General features: G+C 46.9%; 1 protein-coding gene across 2 annotated transcripts in view; it reads right to left on the bottom strand.

The window, feature by feature from the left end:
• SCARA3 (scavenger receptor class A member 3) overlaps window positions 1-5,700 on the bottom strand; it is a 29,483-nt gene extending 23,783 nt beyond the window's left edge. Inside the window, exon 1 of one of the 2 annotated variants that reach the window (XM_016144629.2) lies at window positions 5,239-5,700. In XM_016144629.2, the coding sequence (XP_016000115.2) occupies window positions 5,239-5,245 (7 nt within the window). In that variant the 5' untranslated portion in view covers window positions 5,246-5,700. Of the gene's footprint in view, window positions 1-4,199; window positions 4,219-5,238 lie in introns of those variants that run through there. The other variant, XM_036233573.1, reaches the window with a different exon arrangement.
• Between the last annotated feature and the right edge of the window lie 9,727 nt (window positions 5,701-15,427).

The following is a 15,427-nucleotide window of genomic DNA, read 5'->3' as shown; positions in this document are numbered from 1 at the left end:
TCCAACGCGTGCAGGCCAACCCCACCGTGGAAAGCCCCTCATGCCCGGCTCTGCTTCTTACTTTAACTACCTCGGCCCCTCATTCTGAAACTTCTCTGACACGAGGCCTCCCTGTGCCCTCGCTTCAGATCCACCCGGCCGCCTCTCAGCTCGTGCAGCCCGGCTTTCTCCCGATCAGATGACCCTGTGCTAGCTCTGCTGACTAACAGTCAGCTTTGTCGATGTTGTTGACCTCCTTCTTGGAACTTTCTCCTCTCACTTTCCATGACATTACCATCATCCTTCTCTGCCCGAGTCCCTGACCACTCCTCTTGGCTCCTTCGCAAGTTCATTTTCTTCTTCTCATTCTCTAAAAGCAGAAATTTCCCAACATCTCCAGGGAGGAGTAGCAACCAAGCTGTCTCCTGGACAAACCCTTCCAGGGCCTCTCCAATGTCAACAGGACGCAGTTGGAAGTCCCTAGCATGGCACTCAAGGCCTCCTGGTCCCGTGACTTCTGGTGTCTCTCAACCGCTTCTCAACCCCAGGAGAATGTCTACCCATCACCTCTAAGCACACTCACCTGATGACATAATGCCCAGCTTTCACCAAGACGATTCTGTCTCTTTTCACTGTCCCTTCAACATCCCAAATCTTGCCCACCCTTCAACTCCTCTCTAAGGTCCTCCTGAACTGCCCGACTTGAAATGCTCTCTTCAAATCTGGTGATTCCTATTGAATCTGCCACATATACCACTCATTGGTTCATTTGCATTATCTCCCTTGATTATTTCATTTTCTTCTTAAGAGTGTGTATGTCTTGTCTCTGCCTGGGGGCAGAACCATTTTTGCTAACCTTTAAACTAGCAAGCTTCCCCTCAAAAAGCATGCTTGCTCACTGGAAAGTGTGGGACAACATCCCAGAATGACCAATATTTTAGCTTGGGTTCAGGAGGATGTGAAGGTATCTCATCTGAGCCTCGAAGGAGGTGTATGCGAGTCTCCATCTAAAGATGTTCAGGACCCTGCTGGAAAGATGGGACTGCGGCTCGGAGGAGTAAATCTGGTATCATCTGCTTATTCCGTGTCAAATCTCTGAGACTGTTCAAGGAATGGGTGTCCAGTAAGAACCAAGGAGCCCACAGCTGAAACCATAGATTCCTCCAGAAGAAGAGCAGCAAAGGAGGAGAGACGGGAAAATAACCAATACCACCCTGAACAGCCTCCTTGGGACTGCTCATGTGACACCACTTTTAGTCTTTTTAAAATGATCTGGGCACAGATCTCAAGTGTCCTAGCAAAGGGTAAAGTCCTTGAGAGAAAGAACAGTGTCTGGGCTCTTTGCATCTTTCTCAGACATTAGACATACATGGAAATACAAGCCCTGGCACTTGGCAGGTGGTCAATAAATGTTTGTTAACTAGAAGCGTAAATCTTCACTGAATATCTGTTAGGTTCTAGGGCTACCATGGTGTGATTCTTGCCTTTATGGATTTCAGACAAGTGTGGGGCTCAGATGTACCCAGTGAGCAAATGTAATGGACAGCCCTGATGTGCCAGGCATTGCGTGGGAGCAAGCCAGCAAGGAAGCAGACAGGGTCCCTACATCCGTGAAATTCACATCAGAATACTACCCTGTGGCTTAGTCAAAATTTTGCCTGTGTGTGTGTGTGTGTGTGTAGAAAATCTCGGTAGACAGATAATATAGATAGATAGATCATAGACAGACAGACAGATAGTTATAAATAGATATCACAGAAGGAAAAACAATAGAGTTGAATCTTAGAGCTGGAAAGAACCTCAAAAATCATCCAGTCTACTTGCAGGTGAGGAGACTGAGGGCCAGGGAGTATCAATGACTTCGTCGTAGTTATATAGTTATGAAGCTAGTCTGTGACGGGGCTAGGCCTAACCTTGAGCTTCAGTGCTCACAAAATACACACGCACTAAATTAAACATGATTACACATGGGCAGTGTGTATATGGGTGGCACGGTCTGTCATGCTGCTCGCCATACTTGCCAATTCTAACACCCAGCGCAGCTGCCTGTACTTTATGAAAACTGCCAAGCTATCCACCAACATCTACTGAGAAGCAGAATTCTTTCCCTCTCTCTCAAATTAGCTATGGGATATGAGTCTTCAATTATTAAAATTATGCCAACCGGATGGCAAGATGACCAGTATGTTTGCATGGGGTGTGTGTGCGTGTGTGTGTGTGTGTGTGTGTGTGTGAGAGAGAGAGAGAGAGAGAGAGAGAGCGAGAAAGAGAGAGAGAGAGACTGAGTCACAGTGCATCGGAGCAGGATGAGCCTCAGGGACACCCAGGAGGAGAATGGGACCCAAAGAAGAAAACAATGTGAGGAGAACCTCACGCATAGCCAGGACTAAAGCCCACATCTTCGACTCTCAAACCAGCCATCTTCACCGTGAGCCAGCCTGCCTGGGGATGATGGCCTCGGGTAGCTGGGAGGGATCCCGCCGCAGGTCCATCTCATTGGAGGTATAGAAACAACCCCATAGGTGGCTCATAATGGATCAGACAAGCCATGGGAAGCTCCAAGGTGAGACTGTCACCGAGGGGCTAGTGGCAGCTGTGTGCCCCTCAGGTGTGAGAGGGGCCGCACCTGGGGCCAGGTGCCAGCTTGCATAAAAAACTGTAGCTGTTGGGGATGCCTGGCCGGCAGGCGGGCAGGAGGAGCCTCGAGGCAGAACCACCTTGGCTGGCAGGGCCGGCCCTGGCAGCTGGCCACCGGCTGCGCTGCTCCTCAGAGAACGTGTTTTCTTGTCTAAGTACCGTCCCCACCAGTGCCCCCTCCCCCTAAAACATAACATCACCGTGTTTTGCTTTGAGTGGGGATGGTGAATCTTTGCCAACAGATGTAATTCTTAGATTGGGGAAGCCCTGGAGGAGAGTTTGAAGATAGCTTCCCCTCGGGAAAGGGCTGCTCTGGAAGGGGCCCCCTGCTCTGCAGGGCACTTTCCTTTTTCCATGCGGGTGAAAAAAAATCCTGATTCTTCACACTCCACAGATCCCGAAGGGCAAATATTTGCTGTCTGCCCTGCCTTTTCCATCTTGGGCAGAGGTGGCGGGACTTCCTGGCTCCCAGAGAAGGGGCGGGGAAACCCTGCGGGAAGGTGCCCTGGGCATCACCCCCTCGCCGTCCCCCACAGCCCTGCAGCCCGGGCCCCCGGGATGTTATGGGAGAACACAGGAAGGTTTCTCCAAGACTGGAGGAAAAATACACAGGAGCTGCCCTGAGGCCTCAGAGGGCAGGAATTTGGCCCCACTGGTGGTGAGACTATTGGGTGAGAGCAAGGCAAGGAAATGAGAGGGGCAGGCCTAGGGCTTCTTCCCGGGATGCACACATGGCCTCCCAGCCAGCAGGCCAGAAGGACCCTGAGACCCGATGACATGACGGCACATTTTAGCCGGTCCTCCTCGGGCCCTCCTCTAAATATTCAGTCCCACCAGCTGTTTTCTCCACCCGGAGGAGCAGAACTGCCTCGCTGAGTTTCAGAAAGGTGTCATGTGTTCCCGACCCCCTCTTCCTTGGGAGCTGGATGTCTCCTCCATTTCCGAGGGTTTCGGCCCTGCACTGTATTTTCTCGTACGGTGTTTGTCTGGAGTGGTGGAGCCAAACCACTCAGAATGTGCAGCATCTCAGCATCATCATTAAGGCCCAGAGCAGTGTGGGCCCCAGGCCTGTGGTGAGATGTGGTCTAAGACCTTTCCGGAGGCTTCTGGGTAATGATCTGCCCCCAGCCAGCCGACTGCGGAGGGTACAGCTCCATAGATGTGGTAGCTGGGAACAGAAACTTCATACGTGAGCCTCCTCCCCGTTGCCACGCGAACTCCCTGGGTTTGATTATAATTTGCTTGCCTCATCCCAGACAGCCCAAGACATGGTGAGGCCATCAGGAAGGACAGAGGGGCTGGGGGCCAGAGAAAAGGAAACGGCGAGAGGCAGGGGTATATCATTGAGAGTCTGGCCTGGAAGCCTTGGGCTCCGGTCCCCATGACCAACTGTGAATCTTAAGCAAGTCCCTTCCCATGTGCATAGGACAGGTAACATGATTTGGAAGGTCAAGTGCTAAATGAAAGCGTGGCGGACCCTTGTTAAGAAATTATTAAGAATTTCAAGACGACGACTGCAGAGCATGAACCTAGTGCGAGGCATTGCAAGAGTGCAGCCCTGTGGGAATGGACAGGTTACATACCCATGAAGCCGGTCCCGCCTGTTTGGGCCTCCGTTTCCCCAACTGTATAACATGGAGGTTGTATTCAGTCAGAGGAACCCTCAGGCCCTTATATGTAAGAGATAGGCAGAGCTGCTTCTTCAACACCACCTAAGAGTTTCAAGCCCTGCAGATGATCCCGAAGGTTCTTTTCACTTTTAACATTCAATAAGTCAGAGGTAGTAAGGTTCTCACTGCTAGGAGCACGAGCATCGCCCTGGGTGCTATGAAAGAATGCTGAAAAGCACAGGAAACAGCATGGAAAACCATGGAAGATTCCCTGTCCCTTAGCCTGCAAACGAACAAGAAGCCCAGCAGCGCTCTTTCCCAGGCATGGAGACAGCCAGGCCCAGGTGTGAGCACCTGGGACCAAGTCTGGTTCTTGTTTCCGTCTCAAGAACTGGCTGACCCACGGTCTTGGGGGCAGCTCAGGCCTGGTCTTCCCTAGCTGCTCTGTCCCCAGAAGGTCAGAGGGCAGCGTGGGTCTGCCAGGGTTCACAGGTTGGTAAGGGCAGGGCCTGGGGTGAGGGACCCAGACACAGCCGGTGTCTCCTGAGGAGGGGGCTGAAGTTCCCGAAGGAGAACCCTAGGCCAGGCCCCTGGGCAGAAGACTAGGTGGGGGCTGCGGGAGCCTCTGAGATGTGTCCCCTGATGGGGATTTACAACGCTAGAAGCTTGGGCTGGTGACACCTTTCTGCGCTGACTGGTTAAAGGGACCAGAAACTTCTCTGGAATTTAAAGTCGTTTTCAGGGCTAGAGCAATGAGCAGTGAGAACAGGGCTGTGAGAACTCTCTCCATGCTCCCCGCTCCCCTTCCTCTAGACTTCGGGGCTGCACGCTGTCCTCCGAATACCTTCCGCGGGGGGGTGGGTCGGAGAGGCGGGGAGAAGACCCCTGAACTGCCGGGAGGAAGTCTCCCCTTTTCACCCCCGCCTGCGGGGAGAGGGGTCCCCCCACGACCCCGCAACGGGTCGGGGGCTCCGCAGGGTCTCGCTTGAGAGCTCGCGAGCGCGGGGCTTACCTTTCATGGTCCCGTGTGCCGGGGCCCGGGAGGCCCCCGCCGCGGGCGTCCAAGACGCGGGGTCACCGGGGCGAAGCCGGCGGCTCCTCGCGGGGCACCCGATCGCCGCTCACGCGCCGCCCGCGGGAGCTGGGCTGGGTGCCGGAGTCCTGCTGCAGCGCCGGGCCGCGGAGGCGGCGCGCCGATGGGAGGGTCTTCGGGGTCGCAGCCTTGGGGCGCCGCGCCCGCCGCCCATCCCGCCGCCCGCGCGCTCCCCGCTGCAGGCCGGGGAGCTCTGCCGCCGCCCGAGCCCCGCGCTCCCGCCCTCGCTCCCTCCCTCCTCGTCACTTCTTGGGCCCCGGCCCAGATCAACTTCCTTGGTATTTTCAAAACTGCCGCGGCCAGGCCTCTTTGTGCCGCCGCGTGTCCCCACGCCCGCGTCCCCGAGCCCCCGCCCCGGCGCAGGGCCTTGAACCCGCCCGCCGACCTCCCCGCCCGCGCGCGCCGCGACTGCCCGGGGAGGTGCGCGGGGCAGGCACTCCTAGAGCAGTCGTTTGCCCGGTGGGGGCCGCCTGGTGGCGGCGGGCCCCTGGAGTTTCGCTCTGGTCTTTTTTTCTCACCCTTCTAAGGGATGAAGGACTGGGAGCAAGAAGGCTGTAGGCCTAGACGTTACCGCCCGGGTTTGCCTGGGACTGTCCCTGTTTTAGAAAATCCCTCCCTAATCCTCAAAGCCCCCCAGTCCCTGGCTCTGTGAGTGACACTGGGCAGCCTCTTCATGTCGCCCTCCAAACCTGGGTTTCTTACACGAGATAATTGGGCTCCCAGCACTCCTGAATTCTGTGATTTTGTTCCTGGAGGGGCCTCTGGTGTGAACAGTGACATCTGAGGGAAACTGACCTCAAGCAAGGAGTTGTGACTCTTGTCATATGCCCTCCTTTGAGATCTTCATACGTCATTTTGTATTGATGGAACAAACATTTAATTTAGTGAGCACCTGTCATGTTCTGGGTTCTGCCCCAAACTCTGTGAGCATCTCACACCATCACTGTCGCCATGAGGTTGCATCTGGTGAAGAAAGCAACAATTAAATGAGCAATGGGATGGGGTGTGTGACCGCTGTGGCAGAATAGTGCAGCAGAGAAGAGAACGCAGAGTGGGGACAACCTCGTCTGGTCTTTTTTGGTTGCTGCGGTCGGCACCTTTTCCCACATCCCTACACCTCCATTCCCACACTCATTGGCCCTTGGGGTAAAGTAGGTGAGGTTATAGGGGCAGAGAAACTTTCTCTCACTGGATCAGATAAGGTAATGTTCAGCTATCTCCAATCTCCTTCACTTCTCAGTCACAAGTTTCAGCTCACAGAGTGCATTCTCTCCATCATCCCAGCAGAATGTCACAAAAACCTTGAGAGAGGGAACCAGGAATCATGCTGCCCATTTTAGAGATGAGGAGACTTTGGTTCAGAGATGTGGGCCAAAGAAAAGGGACACTGTAATAAATCTAAGCAAAAGTAATGAACGTTACAGGGTGATCTGATCATAAATTCCTAACTGAGAAGGTCATGATGGGTAGTCACTCCTCTGGCCTATAACCTCCCAAGTAAAAGGTTATCTTTGCCTTAAGCAAGCTCTGTTCATTGTTTTTGTGCATCTAGGTTAACACACCTTCGAAATGCTTCTTTTTCAGATCCCTCAGAAGAAAACCACCCTCAATAGAACACATAATCTTGTTAACTATCCTGTAATCCAATCCCCCCCTTGCTTTCCTCCATCTTCCTACGTTCCCTCTTGAATTCCAAATGTATAAAAGAAACTGCAAGCTCATTCTCCAGAGCATTTGAGAGCTTGCTTCCCAACGATTGTCATCAGTTGGGCTCAAATAAACTCTTACAAAAACTCTTAACATGTTTGGACATTTCTTACATGAACAAGGAGGATGTTGCCTACCTGGCATCATGAGTTTCTCCTGGGGACTTGAATCTGATTTCCAAGTTGACCACGTGAGCTTCGGTCTCCTGGGACTGTGTCATGGATCAGGAGAACTGCTTTGTAAACATCAGGAAGATACTCACATTAAAGGGAACTTCACCTAGGTAGTTGCTATCTGTGTATAAACTTATTTAATCCTCACAGCAGCCTATGAAATAAGTGCCATTTTAGTCCTTGATTTTCAGGGGAGCAAAGTGGGACATGGGGAGGTTAAATAATGTGCTATTAAGTGAAGATCTTGAGATTTGAACCCAGGTCGGCCAAATACAGCGCCTGTGGGCTTGGTCACAGTACACTACACTGCCTTTCATGGAAGGTACTCAAATATTTACTGACAGAAAGAACAAATACATGACCCTTGGTTTTCTCCATGTTTTCTTTAGTTGGCTAGGTCCAAGATGTTTGGTTAGAAAAAGGGTCTAAGCCCCTTTGGGATTGGAAGATATATCTACCATGTGGTTTTGCTATGATAATGCAGCTATATCAGCAAAGAAATGAAAGATACCAGTGTCTGGTTCAGGTGACCGGAGCTGAACTCCAGCCCCGTGGAGGTTCAGAGGATGAGCACCAGTTCCAAAAGGACTCTGGGGAGAGGGAACCCAGCACTGTGGAGTGGCTGGAAAGAGTTGGCAGACACTAGGGGCCCAAGCACCAGAATAGTTCAGAGCGGGAAGAGGACAGGAAGAGGGGTGTAAAGGATGATCACAGATCACAGATCAAGAAAGGAGGAGACAGGATTTCCTAGAGATCATACAAGCCATTGGATAGGAGCTTTCAGCTGTAGTTTCAAGCAATTCTATCAACAACCAATGGGATGGATCTGGGGTCAGCTGGACCCACTACCCCTGAGAGACCAAATTATGAGGTTATTAGGATATTGCCCAGTTGGGACTATAGCACAGAGGTGCAGCACCAGATAGAGTGGATTTTGGGTAGGACGGGGTAAGGAGAATGGCTTAATACAGTTTTTAACTTGAGTTGGGGTGGGGGTTGGTTGGAGCCATTTGACTGAGGCACATAAGCCAGACCTATGTTGAAAGTCAAAGGAAATAGCTGGAGTCAGCTATGCTCACCACTGTACCACCAATACTCCACAAGAGTAAAATATTTTTGAACAGACATAAATAGCAAGCCTAGGGTATTTCATAGCGGTTTCCAGCAAAGTTGGCCATAAAGGAAAATTTAAATTCCATTTTCCTATTGGCTTCCATTTAAAATAAGTAATAGAATTCCCTGGGGAAAAATCCATCTACATTCTCAATTGTATACATTTTTCCAGAGAAGTTTTGGTTAATTCTCTAAAATATGTGATATTTTCACAGTTCTTAAGTTTCTTATCTTATATTGCATCTTCCCAGACATTCACCTGAGATCTCTCCCATGTCTATAGATTCTTGCCTCATTTTGCATTTACCAATACTGTAATTAAAAAAAAAATTTGTGAGCTTATTTGAGCCAACCTGATGACATTTGCTGGGGAGCAAGTTTGTGAATGCTCCCCCAACATTGGAATTTTTGAGTACAATGGTCCACCCTTAACCTTGAGGAATGTGTTCTAGGACCCCCCCCCCCAACGGACGCCTGAAATCATGTATAGTACTGAACCCTAGGTATATTATCTTTATTTCTATACGAACATATTTATGATAAAGTTTAATTTATAAATTAGGCTCAGTAAGAGATTAACAATAACTAATAAAATAGAACAATTGTAACAGTATATTGAAATAAAGTTATGTGAATGTGGCCGTTTTCTCTCAAATTACCTTATTGTGCTGTACATACAGCATGGATACGCTGGACAGAGAGATGATTCACGTCCCAGGCAGGACGGTGCAGGAGAGTGTAAGATTTTATCATGCTGATCAGAACGAAGTGCAATTTAAAGCTCATTAATTATTTATTTCTGAAATTTTCCAGTTCATATTTTTGAACCGTGTTTGACCACATATAACTGAATCCAGAGAAAGCGAAATTGTGGGTAAGGGAGGAACTACTGTATCAGTGACCAAGAGGTGCCTTGCAATACCACTTTTTACCGATGGGTGATGCTATATAATATGAATTCTTCTAACCTGAGAAATCTTTTCTTAAAAGGGGCTTCATGATGTCAAATTAATGCCTTATTTTATAAACTCGTCACGAGTAAAGTTCTGAGAAAAGCAGTTTAATTAAATAAGATGCTCCAGAGCTTGTACAAAGCTTCCAGATTATGATAAAGAGCAAAGACAAACTGCTTAGTTTGTTCATCTGAATCAATATCTTACTTTGATAAAAATTTATTTAGAAATAAAAATAATAGTTTAAATTACTTCTTGACATGTTATCTTTCTAAGTAGGAAGAAAGAACATAAAAATGTGAATTCTTCCAAAATTAATATGTGTATTAAGTGCAACATAATTACAATTTTTTTTTTAAGTCTACCGTACTTGGTCTTCCTAGGTAGTCTCCCATCCAAGTACTAACGAGGCTCAACCCTGCTTAGTTTCCAAGATAAGACGAGATCGGGCACGTTCAGGTACAATACAATTTTTTTCAGTTGGACAAAATTAATTTTTATACAGAAGAATTAATGTCCAAGAATAGATAAGAAAATTTGTAAAGGAAAAGTGAGAGTGATTACTTTCTTAATATTAGATATAGTTTTAAATATATGAAATGAAAACAATATGTTATGCGTGAATAAAGATATAAATAAAAGGAATAAACTAGAAAGCCCTAAAACAGATCCAAATTTATTTGAGAAACTTCATAGATGACAGACTAGCATTTCAATTCAGCATGACTAGAGTGGTTTATTTAATAAATCATGTTGCTATAACTGGCTGTGTATCTGGAAGAAAATGAAGCTAGATTCCTGTCTCATCTTCTGCCTTCACACACACACCACAAACACGCACATCATACACACACACTGCACACCACACGCACGCCACAAACACACACATCATACACACACGGTGCACACCACACACACTCCACAAACACAGACATTCCACTTGGATTAAATCCCTAAATATAGAAATGAACACAATAGAAAGCTAGAAGAAAATTATGAGAATAACTATTGTAGTGAGAGGAAGACATTCTTAAGACAAAAGACCTAGAAACTATTAAAAAAAAAAAAGATAAATTTTGCTACATAAAAAAACTTCAAAGTCTCCGTAGTCAAAAGTAAAAGACACATGCTAGCGTGGCAAACACACTATTTGCAACACATGCAGGGTTATTTTATTTATTTAAAGTATTCCTATAAATTGAAAGAAAAAATAATGAATAACAATAAACTCAGCAAATAATGTGAATAAGCAAGTCACAAAAGAAGTGTTTTGTGGGGGAGTAAAATTATGTTCAGAGATTGAGATTGTCTTTGTCAATGATTTAACACTGAATTCACTGAAGGAATTATAATAATTTCACAACCCAAAGGCATACGGGATAGTGTGTCTCAATACACCGATAAAGAAACAACATACTCCAAAGCAATGTTAGCTTTTAATTACATTACTGTTCCAGGTAAAGGGAGATGAAGAGATAAAGCACGAATTTAGCTGAGGTATACCTCTATAGGAGTTGGTTCTCCTGGGAAAGGTTAGCTTAGCAAATGAGAGCTGACGTTCAGCTGCCAGCATGAAGTAGAAGTCCCTTCTTGCTGCTAGAGCACTGTGCTCAGGAACGAAGGCTCCAGTGTTGACAGGCAGGCTGATCTCTTTCTTGGGTCTACTGCATAGTTTTCACTATTGCTGGTTAAAAAAAAAAGAAAAGAAAAGAAAAGAAAAATATCCCCTTTACTGCAGCAGCAGGTAATGCCCCAAAGGTCTTTGGTGAGTTATTTAGATCAGCAGAGTAGCCTTGCCCAGACCGAGCTTTCAGGAAGACCTCGCAAACCCTTGATATTTAAAGTTTAATAGCCATAGTTACTTCTCCATGTGTTCTTATCCATAGGCCCTTGGCAGGGCACAGTTGTTAATCAGCTGAGCTACCTAGTGCTTATCAATGACAATGGATGTCATGACAATGTCCCTTAATTCACAAACAAATAAATCAAAATGACTTCACCTACATCACAAACAAGTGGATTTGAAATCTCATCAAATCAATATAAACCAAAAGGAAACTTTATTTAAAGATAAACAGTCGAAAACAATAGTCAGATGAATAGATTAAGGAGGCAAAATGTCATTTTCACCCACTAGATTGGCAAAAATTCCAAAGGACGACAATGTCCAACCATCTCAATTTGAGAATTTACTGTATACCTACAAAGACACCAACATTTTAGGATACGTGCAGAAGGCTGTTTACTGTGGCATAGCTTACAGTGACGGAAGAAGTTGGAATAAGGGACTGGCCGAATGAAATATGTAGCTGCTGAGAAGTATGGGTTAGACGTGTATATTGACTTGGCGGGATGTCTACAATATTTTATTAGATGGAAAAGAACAAACTGCAAAGTAATATGTATAATATAATTTGATACTTATTTTTAAGAAGAAAGGCATAAAATCTCATACATTTATATCTGTAATACATATTATTTATACTATATACAAACACATTCGAAATATAAATGCATATATAAATAGACACACATTATTTATTTTAGAAGCATGAGACAGAGAGGAATTGAAAAAGAGACAGTTAAAGAAAGAAAGAAAGAAAAAAAGAAAGAAAGAAAGAAAAGAAAGAGAAAGAGAGAGGAAATTGATTACTTATTAAAGATTAACTTTTCTTCCTTAATCTTTGAGTGAGACTCCAGCCCTTGCTCCTGGGTCTCTGTGTGCTCCCAGCACACCATAGCCTGCCCCAGGGGTCAGTGTAAACCAATGCGGGAAGCACAGTGTGTTATAACAGTATAAAATTAAGCAGATGTTGCCCTAAGGGCTCAGGAAGCTGCGTATCAAATCACACACAGGCAGTAGGTGTCTTGCAGCCCTCTCGCCTGCCTGGTCAGCCCCAGCTGGTGTCTTGTATTTGTACGTAAAGCCACACAAGAGGGACAATGACAAAATGGAGCACCCTCAGGGGAAGCATGAGCAGAGTGAGGTATCTGGTAACCTCAGTCAATGAGAAGAGGGCAGAGGACCTGTAGGAGGAGATAACATTTAAGTTGATGTGAAATATTTGCTTTCGAATGTTTGAAGGGCTGTCCTGTAGAAGAGGAGACAACTTAACAAATAGCACCTTAGAAATAAGATAGAAGACAGAGAAGGAGTTATAAAGAGGCAGATTTGAGCTCCGTGTAAGCAAAACCTTGCTAACTCAGATTCCCTTGACTCCCAATTTTCTCTTCTATCAAACGAGAATGATGCCACAAACTCATACCAGAGACACAGAGATTCAGTGAGGATTAAACGGGCAAAGAGTAAGGCAGCATCGTGTAAACTGGAAAGCAGTGGCCCTCAACTTTGGCTGCACATTGAAATTACGTGGAGAGTTGAAAAAATCTTGAGGCTTTATCTGACTGCACCCCAGATTAATTCCATCATAACTTCTAGAGGTGGGACTCGGGCATTGGTAATTTTTAAAGCTCTTCTCACTGTATAGTTCCATTAAGAACCACTGATCTCAATTAATTACTAGTTGGGTTCCAGGTGGTTGTGGAAAAAGTAAGTTTAACCTGAGGAAGATCTGGGGAGCAATGAAAAAAAAAAAATGCCCATTCGTCTAAGAATTGGAGCAAAAGGTTAGAGCTGAGCAATTCTGGAGTGAAATACAGGTTGCAGAGCCAGTCAGCGGCATGGTCAGCAGCGAAGATAGTTTCAGTGATACTTGTCTCCTCAGAGGCCTATAATAAGCAACTCAGGAGAAGCTGGCCTCACCTCTTTTCCCAAAAGGGTCCTAGATGGGAAGATAAGGGAAATACAACTGATAGTGAATGCTCAGGAGGTCCCAAAAAACACTTGAGAATCTTCTATATCAGCTGTGGGCTGATTTTTACTGCATATGATTTTGTTATCCACGACTTTTTCCTGAACCTGTAATTGACTGAATATACCCATTAAATAATTAGAGTCTGGAGAATGATTCCTAATTACAGGCCACAGGGTTCTGTTCTTGTCCATGTCTAGCTAGTTCCAGTTACATTAGTGATGATAAAGCTGTCATGCTAGTGGTACTGACGACGGTGGAGTTGGGGACACGTAACAAGGGTATTCGAGCAGGGGGGAGGTGGTAGGCTTAAGCATAAAGAGACAGGTAAAGCTTTTTCTTTTCCCCTTCCCCCTTCCTGATGCTCCCCACCTCCAAGAAAAGAAATCAAACTTAAAACTGCAAACCTGGCTGCCTAAGTCCACAATGGAAAAACAATGATTAAACAGAAGCATTGCCAGAAAGATGATGAATTCTCTATGAATCAACCAAGTGACTCAGCCGCTAACTAAGAGCTAATCTAGAGTGTTTGGGTGAAGGACAGGTGGTCCTGCCCTGTTCTGTGGTCAGTTCTCTCTGGTATTGGCAGGCCCACGTCTGGGCGCAGGACTTCAGGAGAGGCAAGATCCAGAAAGCCAAAGGGCGCGTGACCGTGGGGCAGGCAGCCACAAGCCTGGGGTCAGTGGGAGCTGCCTTCAAATATCTGAAGAGCTAGCAGGGAGAGGTGGATTGGATTTTCTGTGTGGTTCCGAAGACAGAAGAGGGCTTGGAGTGAGCCCTGGCAGGAGCCAGACTCTGACACAACAATAGAAGAACCTAACTATAAACGGCTTTACTAGACGAACTGCTTGCACAGAGGTAGTGAACTCCCAGTTCCTGGGTGTGTGCAAACAAAGGCCGGATGACCACCTGGTGCCGATGTTGGTTGGGGGAGGAGAGGTTAAGATTCAAGTTTTGTGGGAGGGTCGAACCAGGTGATCTCTATGATCTACTTAGAATATTCACAACCTAGTGACGCATTTATGGTGCTTTCAAAATTTGCACTTTTCCCCTTAAAATTAAATCTTCTGAGCCTCATTTGCTTAGTAGCTGGAGTAATCAAGTCATCTTTCCCAGGGGACCACAGTCTTGGCTGTGAATCATGTTATTTTCTCCTAGTCCTTCTTCCCTCCTCCCTTTCCCTGCTCCAGCTGACTAAGGCAGATCTGCTTGCCTGTCTTCCAAAGTTTGATTTTTAAAAATATAATTATCATAGATTTATGCCTCCTATGCCGGATGCTGGGGGAGCCATAGAACAAAAAAGTTACAAGAAGCGGGCTCAAAAACAATTCTTCTGACTTCAGGCATTGATACGCTACGGAGGAGGCAGTTTTCATAGAAAATGTAGCTGTTACTGATAATTAGACTTTTTTTTTTTTTTAAAGGAAAATAATGTCTCAGGAGAGAAAATATTGCTCCAAATTTTTGCTGGATTTTTTTTTCTTTTTCTTCTGAGCCGATGATCTCATACTGGCACCGTCTCAGGTTAGGTCGAAGAGGGGAACTTAGAGATGATACAAACCAAATTCCTCATTGTCTCGAAGGAACAGAGACCGCTGGGGAAAAGGGATCAGTCTAAGGTCACCCAGTGCTTCTGCGCAGAGCTGAGACTGTAGTCAGAATTCCATGCACCCAGGTCAAGTTCCTGCCTTTTTCACAGGCCTGGACGCTTTCTCCAGGCTCCCTCCTGAAGCAGGGTGAGGTCCTACCTGCCCCTGGACTTTGGGCAATCAGAGACTGGGCCTCTCTAGCTGTACCTTGAAAGTAACGAACAGGAAAACTCAGCCCCTGACAGTACAGCTCTCCTCTAAACCTTTTCATCTCAAGTGTTTTTCAAAGCTGGCCACCCGAACCAGGCTGCCTACCCCTGTCCTGTCTACCCGCCTTACCCCATTGTCTCCAGCCTCTTATTTTTTTTCTTGGTGCTCAAACATCCTGGAGGTCCAGAGTGGGGGTAGCTGTACCTGAGGGGCTACTGAGCTGGTCCACTCCCTGCCAGGGGGTGGTGTGATGACTCCTATTCCACTGTCCCATGGAAGCCACTGGCCAAAGGGAGTCCAGAAACAAGCTTCCTCCTGTCAGCAGAGGGAACTTGGGGCAGTTGGAGGCTAGCGAGCCCCTTTGTAAACAGGATTGGTGGCATAATTTTTGAGGCTCAGTGCAAAGCGAAAATGTGGGCCCCTTGGTTCAAGAACTATTAAGAGTGTCAAGGCTGTAGCACGAGTGCATCAAACGAGTGTGGAGGTGCAGGGTCCCCTGTCCACAGAGCCCACCGTGCACGGCTGGATCCCAAGTGGATGGAGACTACATG

This window comes from Rousettus aegyptiacus, unplaced genomic scaffold (assembly GCF_014176215.1).
Source record: "Rousettus aegyptiacus isolate mRouAeg1 unplaced genomic scaffold, mRouAeg1.p scaffold_m13_p_16, whole genome shotgun sequence".
NCBI classification, from domain to species: domain Eukaryota; kingdom Metazoa; phylum Chordata; class Mammalia; order Chiroptera; family Pteropodidae; genus Rousettus; species Rousettus aegyptiacus.
This window is presented reverse-complemented; position numbering and strand designations above follow the sequence as displayed.